The sequence below is a fragment of the Ahaetulla prasina genome, chromosome 8 (genome assembly GCF_028640845.1).
Source record: "Ahaetulla prasina isolate Xishuangbanna chromosome 8, ASM2864084v1, whole genome shotgun sequence".
Lineage (NCBI taxonomy): Eukaryota > Metazoa > Chordata > Lepidosauria > Squamata > Colubridae > Ahaetulla > Ahaetulla prasina.
In genome coordinates, this window is record NC_080546.1 from 81,021,775 (window position 1) to 81,039,369 (window position 17,595).

General features: G+C 38.2%; 1 protein-coding gene across 13 annotated transcripts in view; it reads right to left on the reverse strand.

Annotated features, from left to right (window-relative positions):
• Positions 1-6,747: 6,747 nt before the first annotated feature.
• The window catches only part of LOC131202771 (tyrosine-protein kinase Tec-like), a 144,004-nt gene continuing 133,156 nt past the window's right edge, over positions 6,748-17,595 (reverse strand). For 5 of the 13 annotated variants that reach the window (XM_058192042.1, XM_058192041.1, XM_058192038.1 and 2 more), the window contains 3 exons: positions 14,809-14,916; positions 11,672-11,778; positions 6,749-8,965 (listed from right to left, as the gene is read on the reverse strand). In XM_058192042.1, coding sequence (XP_058048025.1) covers positions 7,569-8,965; positions 11,672-11,778; positions 14,809-14,916 — 1,612 coding nt within the window. In that variant the 3' untranslated portion in view covers positions 6,749-7,568. Of the gene's footprint in view, positions 9,003-11,671; positions 11,779-14,808; positions 14,917-17,595 lie in introns of all 13 variants that reach the window. The other 8 variants (XM_058192026.1, XM_058192027.1, XM_058192033.1 and 5 more) reach the window with 7 other exon arrangements.

Consider the following 17,595-nt stretch of genomic DNA (forward strand, 5'->3'; position numbering starts at 1 on the left):
TTGCCCATATCCTCTCATCTTCCTGGGTGACCTAAATCTACCTCTCATTAACTGGATAACTAATGATTTTTCAACTGACCCAATCCATACTACACTATACAACGCTGTTACAAACCTAGGTCTCGAACAACTTGTAACCAACAATACAAGACTCAGCAACTGCCTTGATCTCATCTTCTGCAACAACCCAAATTCAATTTATGGACTACAAATTAAAGAACCTTTTTCCATCAGTGACCACTGCATGATTGATTTTCGTCTCAATATACGTCCATACTTAAATCATCATAACAATAGTATTCCCAACTAAAACTTCAAAAAAGCCAATTACGACCTTATAAACAACGATCTTTCATTTCTGGACTGGCAAAATCTGTTTGCAACCTGCATAACCGCTGAAGACCACTATAGAGTCTTCCTACTTGAAATCAATAGAGTCATTAAACTATATGTACCACAAATGACTACCATGATCAGGAAAAGCAAACTACCCATATCAATAAAAAAGCTTCAATCAAAAAAAAAAATCCCTCTGGAAAAGAAACAAAAAAGGCTATGTTGCAAATTTCAAAATCCGCTACAGAAATATATGCAACCAAATAAAAACTGAATGCACAAATTACCACACCAAGCAAGAAGAGAACCTTCTGCGCACAAATTCCAATCGTGCCTTTTATAATTTTGTTAACAATAAACTTAAAGACTCAAGATCCATCCCACCACTAAAAGATTCTAACAACAAAGAATGCAATGACGAAACAGTTAAAGCAAACCTCTTCAACATTTTCTTTGGCTCAGTTTTTGTTAACTCCGATAACACACATCCGACATTCCACAAATGTACCAGCAATGATTATGATGACTTAACTCATATAGATTTCACAGAAGATAACGTTGGAAAAGCTCTTCATAACTTAAAACCATCGCTATCTATTGGACCCGATGGACTATGTGCATACTTCTTAAAAAAACTTTCCACTAATATAGCAGAACCCCTAAGCATAATCTTTGATAAAGCCTTCACTACCAGTTCCCTTCCCAAACTTTGGTCACTAGCCACAGTAATCCCTATCTTCAAAAAAGGAGGCCCCAGCTTAGTCGAAAATTACAGACTAATTACGATTTCTTTGTGCTGCGTCACCTGCAAAGTCATGGAATCAATCATCAACCAATTCATTACTTCACACTTAGAAACGAACAACCTACTCTCCAATAAACAATTTGGTTTCCGGAAAAAATTAACATGTAACTTACAACTTCTCCACTGTAAAAACATATGGACTACAAATCTTGATCAAGGCAAAACAATAGATGCAATCTACATAGACTTCTGCAAAGCTTTTGACTCAGTAGTACACGATAAACTTCTCCTAAAACTAAAATCCTATGGCATCTCAGGACCCCTTCACAAATGGATATCTGCTTTTCTGTCTAACAGACAACAAGTGGTCAAAATTGGCAATGCTCTATCAAATCCTGTTCCTGTCAAGAGTGGCGTCCCTCAAGGCAGCGTCCTTGGACCAACACTCTTCATACTATACATTAATGATCTTTGTGACCATATCTCAAGTAATTGTGTTCTCTTTGCTGACGATGTCAAACTATTTAACACCACAGACAATACATCTATCATTCAAAAAGACCTTGATCATCTAACCGCTTGGTCTAAAACTTGGCAACTCCAAATCTCAACCAGCAAATGCTCAGTCTTACATATAGGAAAAAAGAACCCAAACACTAAGTACATACTAGATGGACATTACCTTACAGATGACCCCCATCCCGTTAAAGACCTTGGAGTTTTCATGTCAAATGATCTAAGTGCCAAAGCCCACTGCAACTACATAGCAAAAAAAGCTCTAAGAGTTGTAAACCTAATCTTGCGTAGCTTCTTTTCCAAAAACACCACACTACTAACCAGAGCATATAAAACATTTGCTAGACCAATTCTAGAATACAGCTCACCTGTTTGGAACCCTCACCACATCTCTGACATCAATACAATTGAACGTGTCCAGAAATATTTTACAAGAAGAGTTTTCCATTCCTCTGAAAACAACAAAATACCTTATCCCACCAGACTTGAAATCCTAGGCTTAGAAAACTTGGAACTCCGTCGCCTTCGACAAGACCTAAGTTTAACTCACAGAATCATCTATTGTAATGTCCTTCCTGTTAAAGACTACTTCAGCTTTAATTGCAATAATACTAGAGCAACCAATAGATTTAAACTTAATGTCAACCGCTTTAATCTAGATTGCAGAAAATATGACTTCTGTAACAGAATCATCAGTGCTTGGAATACTTTACCTGACACTGTGGTCTCTTCCCATAATCCTAAAAGTTTTAACCAAAAACTCTCTACTATTGACCTCACCCCATTCCTAAGAGGACCATAAGGGGCGTGCATAAGCGCACAAACGTGCCTACCGTTCCTGTCCTATTGTTTTTTCTTTTCTTCTTCTTATATATATATATATATATATGCTTATACCTCCTTATATTTACTCATATATGTGTTTATATATTATATAATCTTTTTGTATGATACCTACATATATTGTTATGACAAAATAAATAAATAAATAAATAAATAAATAAATAAATAAATAAATATGCATTAAATCAGGAGTCCCCCAAACTTTCAGACCTCAGGGACCACTAAATTCATAATTTTAAATCCCCCAGACCACTAATATGATCTGCCTAATGACTGGCTGGGTGGGTGTGTCTAGGTAGTCATGTGACTGGGTGGGCGTGGCCAACTTGATGTTACTCACATTGAGGGGTGCCTCGACAGCCTCTACTCACACCTCCGCTCCCAGCCACTCCTCGCCTCCCTGCCCGGGCTCCTTAGGGCCCCAACAGGAAGCAGTTGCTGGAGCTAAGCAGCCACCATGAGAAAGAGTTGGCAAAACAGCTCAGTTCAAATTGGATCTGACCGAGAAGAAGGCTCAGTAGAAGCACCTCACTGAGGACTACGAGCATAGGCTTTTCAAGCAGAGGGAAGACCTGCGGGAGTGCAAGGCCAGGTACTGGCGCCTGGAGGGTCAGAGGGCTGAGATGGTCAGCCAGTTCCAGGCCATGATGCAGTCCCACTGGAACAAGACCCTCTGGCTCTTCGCCACCAGTGCCACTTCCCTCCAGCCTTCGCCCAAAGCCCTGCATCAGGAGGCCAAAGCAGACCCCAAGTCGGAATTTCTATCCCCCTCTGATTCACACAAAAAGACCCCGAAGGTAGAGATAATAATTTTTCTGCGGACCACCAGTGGTCCAAGGACTACCAATTGGTGACTGCTGCATTAAATTGTTCTTTCCAGATTCAGTTTCCTAGAAACCCACCATGTTCCTTTTGGTTGCAAACCAGCCAGAGGTTTGATTCTTTTTTGACAATCTGTAAACAAAATAAATTGTTTCTTTATAAAGTGATAATGGTTTCAAAAGCACTTTCTGTATGGGGATGAAGATATATTCCAACAGAAATATCAGTTATGGAAAAACAGCACAGAATAATTTGCACCTTTAAAAACGAATGCTTTTATTATGGCTTAGGTAAATAAACAACTTGTTGATTAGTCTTTCAACTGGGATATGTCATCTAACAATAAAATACTCACAAAGAAATGCAACACAATTTAAAAGGTCATCAGCATTAATATAGATCCAATCATTTCATCTCCTCTACAATTAACCCCAATTTGTACCAGATGATATTTTTTTCTGCATTATTCTATATATAAATTGGCCAGCTGTTTTCCTGCTGTTTAGACAATTTAACCTTGGTCACCAAAAGAGTCTAAATTTTACATAATATTCTAACTGATCAGCCCTTTTTACAGCATATAATCAACATTCAAGTAACATACAGACAATATCATCAATGCCATTTGTACAATATATGCCCAACTTTTCCACAACTCTATAAAACCTCCCCAGTTTAACCACTGCTTTGAGCTGTTCAAAAGATGCCTTGGTAAAAACTCATCTATGATTATTAGAATGCAGTAGTGCAGGCTAATTCTGCCAACTGCTAGCTGTTCGATCTTGACCGGCTCGAGGTTGACTCACCCTTCCATCCTTCTGAAATTGGTAAAACGAGGACCCAGATTTTGAGGGGCAATATGCTGACTCTGTAAACCACTTAGGGAGGGCTATAAAGTGGTACATAAATCTAAGTGCTAGTGCTATCAGTTGACTGGAGACATCTTGGGATATCATTCATGTACCAATAAAATAGGATAGGAGCCAAAATACATTTCTGCCTAACCCTATTAAGGTGCTAATTTACTGAAAGCACCATTCATAGCAGATTTTTTCTATATAAAGGCTTGCTGAAATAGCGACGTCTGGTCTCCATATCCAAAGCCATAGTTTCTTGCAAAGTGTATCTATTAATTGAATCAAAAGCTGTGCTGAGAACTGTAAGAACTGTGAAGAAGCCTCACTTTTAGTGCATATTTGCTAATAAAACGACATTATTAATGGTAGAACTATCAGTTCTAAAGCCTGATTGCTCTTCAGGGATTAAAGCTTTTCTAGTACCCAGTCCTTAATTGTAAGCGAAAGATATCTAGCGTACTATTTTTGCCACAATGTAATTGAGGCTTATTTGTCTATAAATTGAGGGACTGTCAACTTTTTTGTAAATAAAAAGCATTGTGATGCTTTTGTAAGCATTCTAATTACTGGAATACCACAGGTAATGCTCATACGTATAAGTAAACTTCCCAAGGGTGGGACCACGGGTGCTATTCAGCAGGTTCTGACAGGTTCTGGAGAACCGGTAGCGGAAATTTCGAGTAATTCAGAGAACCGGCAAATATCACCTCTGGCTGGCCCCAGAGTGGGGTGGGAATGGGGATTTTGTAGTATCCATCCCCTGGAGTGAGGTAGGAATGGAGATTTTGCAGTATCCTTCCCCTGCCACGCCCATAGAACCGGTAGTAAAAAAAAATTGAATTCCACCGCTCTTCAACAATTTTGGCAGAAATTTTTTTTTAATAAAGCCAGGGCTATATTAAATTTCACAGTCTGAATGATACATTTAATTGGTTGTACAAACACTGGAGGCCAACAGGGGTGAAATATTATAAGCAACAGCAGCTAATTATAAAATTCCTCCTTTTCTTTTTCATTTGAATCCATAAATTCTTAACTCAAAAATTCCTCCCACCCAAACGGCTGATATGGCTATGTCCAAGGAGAACCTGTGTTGTCTTGTTACACCTGTCACTGAGTGCAAAAAATTAGGCTAGGACTTTTAGTGCTAGATCAGACCAGACCAAGGCCAAACATTTTGGGTTTTTCACCCAATTCCAATAGAAGAGAATAATAAAAAAACAATGATATTCTGTGTCTAGGTAAATCCATCAGTGCAAGCGAATATGAGTTTGCTCCCTGTTTTTATATACAGCACCCTGCCCAAGTGGGGAGGGGTCACTTTAGTAGTGTTTTGATGAGCATATTGTTTTCTGCTCTTTTGTCTGGTGTTAATTCCTGCTTATCTGATTGTTGGTTGCAGAATATGCGTTCTGGTCTTTTTGATCCCTTCTTCATTTTTTAATTCTCTCTTCTGAGTGGTACGTGGTTTATCTTTTATGTGTCTATTTGTGATTTGTCTCAGCGCCAAGCTTCCAGGAATTAGCTTAGTTAAGGCCTGCTCAGTTTCCCAGTTGAAGCCATGGTCAAGTCTACCCACACATTGTGAAATTAATTTCATTGTTACTGCTAGTTGGTGTTTGTGGATGTGTTGTGCTGGTCTTCTGCCTTCCTATCCTACATAATGACTGCTACAATCATTAAACTATATTTTGTAGATGACTCTGTTTTTTTTCTTCTTGAGTTATTGAATATTTTGGTTAACCTAAGATGTTTTTGAGGGTTTTAACTGGTTTGTGTGCTACGGTGATGCTGTGTGGTTGTAATAATCTGTTGGCTGCTTCTGAGATGTTTTTCATGTACGGTAGTGTTATCTTTTTCACAGCTTGTGTTGGTTGTGCTGTAGGGTGTTGAGTGGTTTTGATAAAGTTGCATGACTGTTTGTTTTGTTGGTGGATGTTCTCTAGTTGTTCCCTTTTTCTGATGTGGCTGCAGTGCATTTCTCATCTCATGTTCTTACACTGCTCCATTTGAAAGAAGTTTGGTTGCCACTTTGCAATGGGACACTTAGTGCAGATTATTTTTTGATAGGTATCAAAGCTTTTTTTTTTATTCCAAGACCCAAGCTCTGCCTTTCCAGGGAATCTTTATGAAAGGTTACATGCCTGTACTATATCTTACATCCGGGGTAGTCAACCTTTTTATACCAGCGCCCACTTTTCTATCTCTGTTAGTAGTAAAATTTTCTAACCACCCACCGGTTCCACAGTAATGCACTGGGTATTGTCGTCTGTGCATGCCTCTCGCACATCGTGGATTGGGTTTGGGGTGGGGGTGATGGCTACCAGCTCTGCTTGTCTGTTATAGCTGGGTGGTGTGGTGGGAGATGCACGAGCTATTCTGGGACGAGGCTCTTTTGTTTGCAGTCGCATTATAGTGCCATTTAGTTTCACTTACGTGACGTGAACTAAACTTATGTGCGGGCGATACAAATAGTATATTTTCAGAAATTTAAATTGTCACAGGGAATTTTATGTAAACCTAACGGGAATGTTTTTAAATAATGCTATGAAATTTTTTTAAAAAGTCAATTAAATTTAAAAAAAGGAAAGTGCTTCAGTATCGGACAAAACCCCTACCGCCCACCATGAAAGCTGGAATGCCCACTAGCGGGCGGTAGGGACCAGGTTGACTATCACTGTCTTACATCTTCATTTTGGATTCCTCAATTAGGTATCTTCTCCATTACTGAGTCTTATAATTTGACAGCAGGGCTAGCTTCATTTCACTTGTATCATCTGGTTGCTACAGAAATTATACTTTGCTGAAAACACTGATAAGCAAAAAGAATAACTCTCATAGTAAACATTGTGTCTGTTTATCCAACAAATACTTCAACTTATGATGAATAGCTTACAGTCAATACAACTAGCACAATTCTGCAAAAACATCATTATTATATTACTAGCAGTGCAGGATTTTCTTGTAGAAATATTTCCACATTACACAAACTACTTTGAGTTTTCTGGATAGTTATGGTAACAAAGTTGTCCTGAATCTAATACGATCAAATAGTTTAACAATGTCCATCAATTGTAAACCCACAATAGCTACTGAGTAGCTGGAAAAAATGTTTCTTTCTAGATGGATTATACAGACGAAATTTAGAATGAAACCTACTGATCCTTCATTAATTCCTTGAGCTTCCACGTTTCCAAATTGAATCATGAAATTCTGATTTGTAGAACCACAGTACATGATGGCATTCTTGTATTTTTTCCAGGGACAAAATTCAAGTTCTTAAACATGTCTGTTAAACACGGTTTATTTAAAAAAAAACACTGCCCAGAAAAAAACCTAGTTGTTATGAATAGTTTCCCATATCTAATGGAATATCTAACATAACTCTGCCCATCATTTATTAATTTATCCTCAAGTATGAACACCTGAAAGGTTGTTTTTTTTAATCCTTAATGACCAGATGTTCTCTGCAGTTCTTCTAAGTCTGACAAATCATACTCTAGGGATGGTTTCACAATGGTCTCCACTTGCCTTAACCTTATTTTTAATTTCTGCTGTGCAGCACTATATTCAGCTAAAAGTTTAGCAAATCTTGTTTGTAAATTATCTAGCATTCCTTCTATTTGGCTAACCTTTTGCTCCAGGTTTTCCGTGTCTCTTTTCATGTTTACTTCCTCTAAATCCAGTAGCCCATCTTTCATAAGGATTTGCTTTCCCTTCTCTTCCAACAAAGTTTTTGCCTCTGGATATTCTATTAAAGCTTCCATCAGGTCATCTTTACGCAGACAAAACAAATCTGAATAGCCAAGACTTCTAATATTAGCTGTCCTCCTATTTCCAGCTTTGCTACCTTTAATGTTAAGGATGCTAATCTCTCCAAAATAGCTGCCATCGCTAAGAACCACAAACTGAGTTATTCCATCATCAGCGACCACTGCCAGTTTTCCTTCTTTGATAATATACATTTCTCGCCCAATATCACCTTTCCGGCAGATATAATCGCCTGGACTATATACCTGAGGTTGTAGTTTCAAGACCAGCTCAACTAACAGACCGGCTTCACAGTCTGAAAAAATCTGGACTTTTTTCAATGTCTCCAAATGAACATTAATAGCAATTTCTGCTCGTAATTTATCTGGAAGAAATTTCAAGACTTCTCTTTCGTCTACGGCCTTTTTATTTGTCCACAAATAATCAAACCACTTGATAACTCGTTTTTCTAAATCTTTGCTTACATTACGAAACTGCATATACTGCTTGATAGCATCAATCTTTGCTTGAAATTCCTCCCGGGCAGCATTCATATTAGAGATCATAGATCCAATATTACCAACAATAGTAGCGAAGATTAATACACCGACCAAGAAATCAACAACAACAAACCAATACTCAATATCTTGAACAGGAGGGGGTGTTTCACCAATAGTTGTCAGAGTCAGTGTTGACCAGTAAAGGCTATACACATATTTTCTAGCGAGCCTGCCAAATTCAGGATGAGTAACATTGGGATAGACCCACGTGTCTGTTCCAAAGCCAATCGCTTTTGAGAGGGAGAAATATATACAAGCATTCCAGTGGATGATAATTATAATGTACATGACAAGATTAGAGATTCTGAAGATATTTGGATAACTTGTCCTCATTTCTGTTTGCTGGAAGAATTCAAACATACGTGATATTCTAAGTAATCTGTTTATTCTTATTTCTGGGTAATTCAGTCCAAATTTGAAGTAAAGTAGATCAGTTGGCAGGATGGACAGCAGATCTAATTTGAATTGTGATGTTTGCTTGTATCTTTTCTTGAGCTTAGATTTTTCTTTCACCAACAAGCCTTGCTCCAAGTAACCTGAAGCAAAGTGTAAGCAATTCTTTATTGTACAAATCTGTTTTTAACGGATGACAAGAGGTTAACAGAATGTATTATTAAACCATTATCTATAACTAGAGGCATCTCTCGTCGTTTTTGCAAGTAGTCAGAATTTTGACCCTTTCCAGTTCACACTTAAAACTAAAATGCGAAGAACCAAACCAACATTTAGAAATTTATCATCTTTTTTCTCCAACAGCACTTTGTTAGGACAGTGAACTTCCATGAAACTTTATCACACTTAAAATTCTGAATTAACTTCTTAATCTGATTGTTCATTATATAAAATTGCGCGGAAACACTGCTAAGTTCTTTTTATATTTTTATGCAGGGCTTACAGTTTTCCCATAACTTCAAAACCAAGAAACTAAGCACCTCTTTCAAACTAGGATTTGGCCTTGGTTTGTGATAATTGGGAATTTGGAAGACCACCTGTTTCCTATTTCTATCCAGCATTATGGATAATTAAGATATTCATCCCCAGAAATTAAAAAATGGGGATCTGAAATTTATTGTTTTTATTTAGTTCCTATCTTAATTTTATTTTTAATACTCAACATACCTAATACTCCCTCCTCCTATTTCCCCCAAAACAGCAACTGTGTGAAGTGGTTTGGGCTGAGAATGAGTGACTGCTTGCCCAGCTAGCATTCATCCTTAGGATTGGACTAGAACTCACGGTCTCCTAGTTTTTAGCCAGTGGTTAAGGCACTGAAACTAGTCTCCGAGTTTCAGCGCCTTAACCACTGAATGAAACTGTGTGTTCTTTTTTCTTTTTTTTTTGTGGTAAGAAATGAGATTCTGGATCTAGCTAATTTTAAAAATTTCCTCATAAAATACATCTCAAACTGTTCCACATTAAAAATAAACACATTCAAATAGAATTCACAAAAAATGCATAAGGTATATTGAATGTATATGGATAAATATCTAGCGCATAAGTGCTATTGAATTTTTGAATATTGAATATTGAATATTTGAATTTTTGAATATTGCTGTGAAAATATTTACAGACCCCTCACATCCTGGACATAAACTGTTTCAACTCCTACCCTCAAAACGACGCTATAGAGCGCTACATACCAGAACAATTAGACACAAGAACAGTTTCTTCCTGAACGCCATCATTCTGCTAAACAAATAATTTGCGCAACACTGTCAAACTATTTACTAAATCTGCACTACTATTAATCTTCTCATCGCTCTCATCATCCATCTCCTTGCACTTATGACTGTAACTTTATTGCTTGTATCCTTACGATTTATACGGATATTGTTTCCTGATTGCTTATTTGTAGCCTATGACTATCATTAAGTGTATCATTAAGTGTTAAATTTGTACCCTATGACTATCATTAAGTGTTGTAAGTGTTGTACCTTGATGAAGGTATCTTTTCTTTTATGGACACTGAGAGCATCTGCACCAGGACAAATTCCTTGTGTGTCCAATCACACTTGGCCAATAAAAAATTCTATTCTATTCTATTCTATTCTATTCTATTCTATTCTATTCTATTCTATTCTATTCTATTCTATTCTATTCTATTCTATTCTATTCTATTCTATTGAAAGTTGATTTCTGGATACATGTGTCCATTCAGAGATACCTGCAAGGTAGAGGACAAAAAACTCAAGATGGCAGCCACAAACATGCAGTCGTATCTGGAAAAGAAGGATGTGGTTTTGATTGCACAATTGTGATCTCCAGCTTGATTTTTTTGGACCACTGTGGACCCTCTGTTTCATTTCTATATCTTGGAGATGCTGTTTAGCCAGTTGAAATACCAGTTTGATTAAATATGCAAACAATAGCTCAGGTAAAATTTATTTAAACACCAATGCCTAGAATGAACGTTATTACAAAAAGATGATTAAACTATTTCTCGTTCTTGGTTTTCCTGTGCACAGTGACAAAATAACAAAAACTGAAAGTTCTACTGGAATTTAGATAGGAAGGGAAAAAAGGCACGAATACTTGGCAATTGGCATTACAGGTAGTCCTCAAGTTACGACCAAAATTGAGTCCAAAATTTATGTTGCTAAGTGAAAATGTGTTAAGTGAGTTTTGCCTCACCATACAACTTTTCTGGCCACGTTTGTTAAGTGAATCCCTGCAGTTGTTAAATTAGTAACCAGGTTGTTAAGTGAATCTGGTTTCCCTATGGACTTTGCTTGTCAGAATGTGGCAAAAATGGTCACATGACCCCGGGACACTGCAACCGTCATAAATGTGAGTCAATTGTCAAGAATCTGAATGTAAATCATGTGACCATGGGGATGCTGCCACGGTCATAAGTCTGAAAAATGGTCATAAGTCATTTCTTTCAGTGCTGTTGTAACTTGGGACGGTCACTAAGTGAACAGTTGTAAGTCGAGGACCACCTGCATATTTATGAGAGCTGTACTGTCCCGGAGTCACGTGATCGCTATCTGGAAACTTCCTTTGCTTCCGATAAGCAAAGTCAATGAGAAAAGCCAGATTTCCTTAATGACTGCAATTTAACAGCTGCAACGATTTGCTTAATTGTGGCAAGAAAAGGTCGTAAAATGAGATGCAGCTCATTCAATAACTGCCTCGCTTAGCAACAGAAATGTGGGGCTCGATTGTGGTCACAAGTTGAGGAATATATGTATCATTGTACCAATTTTCAAGCGCGCAACAGAGACAACAGAACACACTCTTACCTGTCCTCGTCCGCACAAACATGTCAGCGATATAAATAAAATCTGCAGAATAGTCCAAAATCAACCACATCTCTACATTGTTGTGATTAAGTTCATCAAAACAGGCCCTGAGTAAGAACAAATGACACCAGAAATTTAAAATTAAGCATCAAATATCATCATCAACAACAGCAGCTATTCGTTTCGGTGGAACTGAGGAGTGACTGCGTGGCAATTTAGGAAGAGATTCTGGAGAGGAGTTGCAATTGCAAACTTAATGGGCCACAAAATTTGATTGTGTAGCGTAGCCGTTCTACTTTATCTGTTAAAAGAGAATGAAGATTTGCGTATCCCTGCAAATTTCTCCTGCTTTGCAGAAAAACTGATAGCATTCCATTGATAAAGTTCAGATCTATTGTAGCAGAATAGAAAGAACATTGTTAGTCTACATTGGCACCTTTTCCAACTAACAAATTTTAGTAAAAGCTTTTGTCAGCTGCAGTTGGACAATCAATTAAATATGAGCCAGCAACCAAAAAAGCCAATGCAATCCTAAATTGCATTAACAGAGGGACTGAATCAAGATCATGTACTAATACCACTCTATAAAGCCTTAGTAAGACCACATTTGGAATACCGCATCCAGTTCTGGTCACCACACTATAAAAAAGATGTTGAAACTCTAGAAAGAGTGCAGAGAAGAGCAACAAAGATGAAAAGGGGTCTGGAGGCTAAAACTATATATTTAGAAGAACTGGGCATGTCTAGTCTAATGAAAAGAACGACCAGGGCTGACATGATAGCAGTGTTCCAATATTTGAGGGGTTGCCAAAAAGCAGGGGTCAACCTATTTTCCGAAGCAGCGAAGGCTAGGCAAGGAACAATGGAAGGAAACTGACCGCGGAGAGATTCAACCTAGAAATAAGGAGAAATTTTCCGATATCGTGTTTCCGATACGACTCAATCTTGCTCAGTCCTAGCATGATTTTTCCAGATGCTCGTAATATAAGTCCTACCCCAAAAATAAGCCCCAGTTAAGATCGCCAGCTAGATGGACACATTTCCCTGAAAATAAGACCTAACCAGAAAATAAGCCCTAATGTATCTTTTGGAGCAAAAATTAACATAAGACCGGGTCTTATTTTTGGGGAAACACAATGGTAAGAACAATCAATCAATGGAACAGCTTGCCTTCAGTAGTTGCGGGTGCTTCATCACTGGAAGCTTACAAGAAGAGACTACACAGCCACTTGTCAGAAATGGTATAAGGTCTCCTTTTTTTTTAAATTTACATTTATATCCCGCCCTTCTCCGAAGACTCAGGGTGGCTTACAATGTATAAGGCAATAGTCTCATTCTATTTGTATATTTACAAAGTCAGCTTATTGCCCCCCCAACAATCTGGGTCCTCATTTTACCTACCTTATAAAGGATGGAAGGCTGAGTCAACCTCGGGCCGGGCTTGAACCTGCAGTAATTGCAGGCTGCTGTGTTCTAATAACAGGCTTCTAACAGCCTGAGCTATTCATGGCCCTGAGCTATTCTTGAGCCAAGGGTTGGACTAGATGACATACAAGGTCCTTCCAACTCTGTTATTCTGTATTCATGGTAGAATGGCTAGCCAATGTAGGGTTTAAATTGGGATGAGGTGGGGTATGTGTGTGTTAAGGAAGTGGAGATTAGGTCGATTATGCAAATCCTGGTTGTTTGAAACCTTCTGAGTTTCTCAAAGCTACATGAGTTGCTTTGGAGAAGCAGGATTTTAACAGCACCATCAAGTGGCAAATTATTGAATTCAGATAAAGGAAAAGGCTTGGCAGGCACTACCTAGGATTTATGAAAATCAATAGACATTGGGGCTTATAGGAGGGGTGAAATGCTCCTGGTTCGGACCGGATCGCTTGATCCGATAGCGATGGTGGCAGGTGGTTCAGAGAACTAGTAGCAAAAATCCCTGCCCACCCCCATGCCCAGCTGAGCCGCACGATCATCAGAGGTTTTTTTTTCCTTTTACTTTTAAAAGCATTTTTTCTTTGGCCGAAAAAATGCTTTTAAAAGTAAAAAGAAAGCCTCTGATGATCGTGTTACTCAGCTGGGATCATCAGAGCCTTTTAAAAGCATTTTTTCTACAACCTCTTCAGCCGAAAAGGCTCTGACGATCCCAGCTAAGTTGCCTGATTGTCAAAGGCTTTTTTTTTCTTTTAAAGGCAAAAAAATGCATTTAAAATAAAACAAAAGCCTCTGACGATCAGGCATCTCATCTGGGATCATCAGAGCCTTTTAAAAGCATTTTTTTACAACCTCTTCAGCTGGAACCAGGAGCATTTGTAGAAAAAATGCTTTTAAAAGAAAAAAAAAAAGTTGGCCACTCCCACTCTGTCACATTAACCCACCAAGCCCCACCCACAGAACCGGTAGTAACAAATTTTACATTTCATCCAATTTTACATTTCAGATTTCAGTTACTATATTCACAAGCCAACATCAGCTTCGCATGTTAATTACAAGCCTCGGATAAACCTCTAAGCAGGGGAAGAAGGTGCTATTCCTATTTAAATTAACCTTCCTTGAAACATGGGATGTTACATAATTTAAAAGTTTGAACGTTCAGCAAATGACAATTTATAAAACCTTTTTGGAATCTTTGAACAGTCTACGTACATTTTGTCAGCAGCCATCCGAGTGGCTGTTGGGTATTCTTATGTGAATATCCTTATTCCCGTATTGCAGACTTGAGAACAATATACATTTTACACTCTGTTACTGTAAGTTGTTATTTTGCCGAGACCTCCATTGTTTGGCAAGATGTTTCTTAAACCGCAACCCTGGACAACCAATATTTTCTCGATGAACTTAACTGCCTTCGTGGTAGGATCGCATTTTCTGCTTATTTATTTATTAAATGTGCATGCCACACAATTCCCAACAACTCTGAATAGCTTACAGAGGAAAACGGCTTCAAAGAATGCAACAAGAATTAAAAATAAAGATTAAGAAAGAAAGAAGTTCTTTCCCTGTTTAAAGCAACCAATTGCTTTGACGGGTAACAATTATGGGAGTTAAAGCTCACGAGAGTTGAATGATGCCAAGTTGGGAAGCTGAGTTTAAGAAACAGCAACACTTCTAATATTTCCAGTTTTTGTATAATGTTACAATACCTAGCGATGATCATCGTCCAATTGTACATGACAGGCAACGTGATGCAGAACAGCCAGTTGTAATAAAGGTTTCCAGAGGGATCAATGACAAATATTTCTTTCTTCCCCCTGAAGAGGTAAGCATAAGGAAAAATCATCCATTCATACATTAACCGTTCATACAAAATGGTGGCCCAAGTTGAAACAGAAGTGATTTCACTGAATCAACTCTTTCTTAGAAATCTCTACAATTTAACTTTGGCTCCAGGTGTTGCATAATGAAAATATTCTGTTTGGATGCCAAGATATAGGTAGTTATCTATAATTGCTACCAACCTGCCTTCCATTGAGGACCTGTATACTGCACGAATCAAAAGAGGGTCGTGAAAATATTTACAGATCCCTCACATCCTGGACATAAACTGTTTCAACTCCTACCCTCAAAACGACGCTATAGAGCACTGCACACCAGAACAACTAGACACAAGAACAGGTTTTTCCCGAAGGCCATCACTCTGCTAAACAAATAATTCCCTCAACACTGTCAAACTATTTACTAAATCTGCACTACTATTAATCTTCTCATCGTTCCCATCACCAATCTCTTTCCACTTATGACTGTATGACTGTAACTTTGTTGCTGGTAATCCTTATGATTTATATTGATATATTGACCATCATTTGTGTTGTAAATGTTGTACCTTGATGAAGGTATCTTTTCTTTTGTGCACACTAAGAGCATATGCACCAAGACAAATTCCTTGTGTGTCCAATCACACTTGGCCAATAAATAAATTCTAATTCTAATTCTAAATTCTATGTTATTGCTAGGGAGTTGAACTAGAACAGAGTTCCCCAATTTTCTGGTTTTGCGGATGAGTGACGGGGTGGTGGTGGAAGATCGGATGGTTCCATGTAAGTGGCAGGCAAGCATGCATATGCGCAGCTCCATTTTCATACCCGCCACTTGCGCAAATCCTCGCTGGCTCTTTGTGCAGGTGAGATGTGCTTGCATACACACTCGCCCACCACTTCCGCAGCCCGGTTCTGAATGGTTCGAGGCTCAGTAGTGGGCCGTGGGCCGTGGATTGAGGCCCTCTGAAAATAGAAGACCTCCAAGGTCCCTTCCAGCTCTATGATACTGTGACGATAGACTGTAGAAAGAGTTTTCAAGTTACAGCAGCAATGGGGGCTGGAATTTCTATTGCTAAGTGGCAGAGTTGTAAAGTTCAATGTCCCATGACCACCACATCATTTAGCAGCAGCAAAACCAGCATTCTGCATGGCCATTATTAACTGAATCCCACCAGTTGTTAGTCAAAGAACACTACGATCCAAGCTATTCCTGGCTTAATCTTTCCCAGCATGACCCTCAGTTCTTCCAAGGTAAGGGACTGCCTCTCCTTCAACTGCCCACAATGCTCTATTCTTCCCCTACCTTTGTCCCCAATCGTGCAGTTCTGGGGCTGTTTGCCACACAGCATAGTGTGGCCAACACTATAAACAAATACCTCCATAGACTAATGTAAGGTCCAATATTAATATGTTCAAGCTCATAAATGCCAAACAAGAAACTTAAACAGAGGCTTGAGTAAAATAGCATTTAATCTTGATTAAGCTTAAATGGTTAGCTGTTCCAAACACATACAAGATATACATGCAGGGAAGAACTACAAACAAGAGAGGGAATCCAAATTCCCTTTTATATTCTTTAGGAACGTCATAAACCTCCAATTCTGGCATCTTTGATTTGCAAAGCAATGTCCTCTCTTATACCAAAAAGGTCTTTGTAGTATTCTAATTACTACGTTGTAAAAGTCAGTAATGTAATCTAACTCCAGATTTACATCTAGTCATATAATCTAACTACATTGTAAAAGTCAGTGATGTAATCTAACTCCAGATTTACATCCTTCTGCAGTGTTATCTTTTCCTCCTTTTGTCTTCTCAATTAGCCACTTGGTCCCTTATTAACAGTACAAAAGGTGTGTAGATTGCTGACAGTTTCTGTGGGAAACAGAGTGGCATTTTATGGAGGTTTTAGATCTTAATGCAGGATAATGCAGGAAGGATGTACTTTAGTGCAAGCGTATGTTCTTCATAGGAATAGAGAAAGGAAATACTTTTACAGCAGTATAACGTATGTATACATTTACAATAGAATAAATGTCTATAGAATGATAAGTTTCTGTCTATTTATTGCTATTCCCTTCATTTCTCCCTTTTTCTTAAACGATAGAATTCTTTCTATCGTGATGGATATGTTGCAAGAAACAATTAGCAAGTTTCTACTAATTCTAGTATTTCAGTATATCGATTCCCTTACACTAACATCAGAACCAAAGGATTTTGCCTATAAACTGGCTTGGGTAGTAGAATAGAATAGAATAGAATTTTTATTGGCCAAGTGTGATTGGACACACAAGGAATTTGTCTTGGTGCATATGCTCTCAGTGTACATAAAAGAAAAGATACGTTCATCAAGGTACAACATTTACAACACAATTGATGGTCAATATATCAATATATATCATAAGGATTGCCAGCAACAAGTTATAGTCATACAGTCATAAATGGAAAGAGATTGGTGATGGGAACTATGAGACGATTAATAGTAGTGCAGATTCAGTAAATAGTTTGACAGTTTGATAGTTGATGGAATTATTTGTTTAGCAGAGTGATGGCCTTCGGGAAGAAACTGTTCTTGTGTCTAGTTGTTCTGGTGTGCAGTGCTCTATAGCGTCGTTTTGAGGGTAGGAGTTGAAACAGTTTATGTCCAGGATGCGAGGGGTCTGTAAATATTTTCAC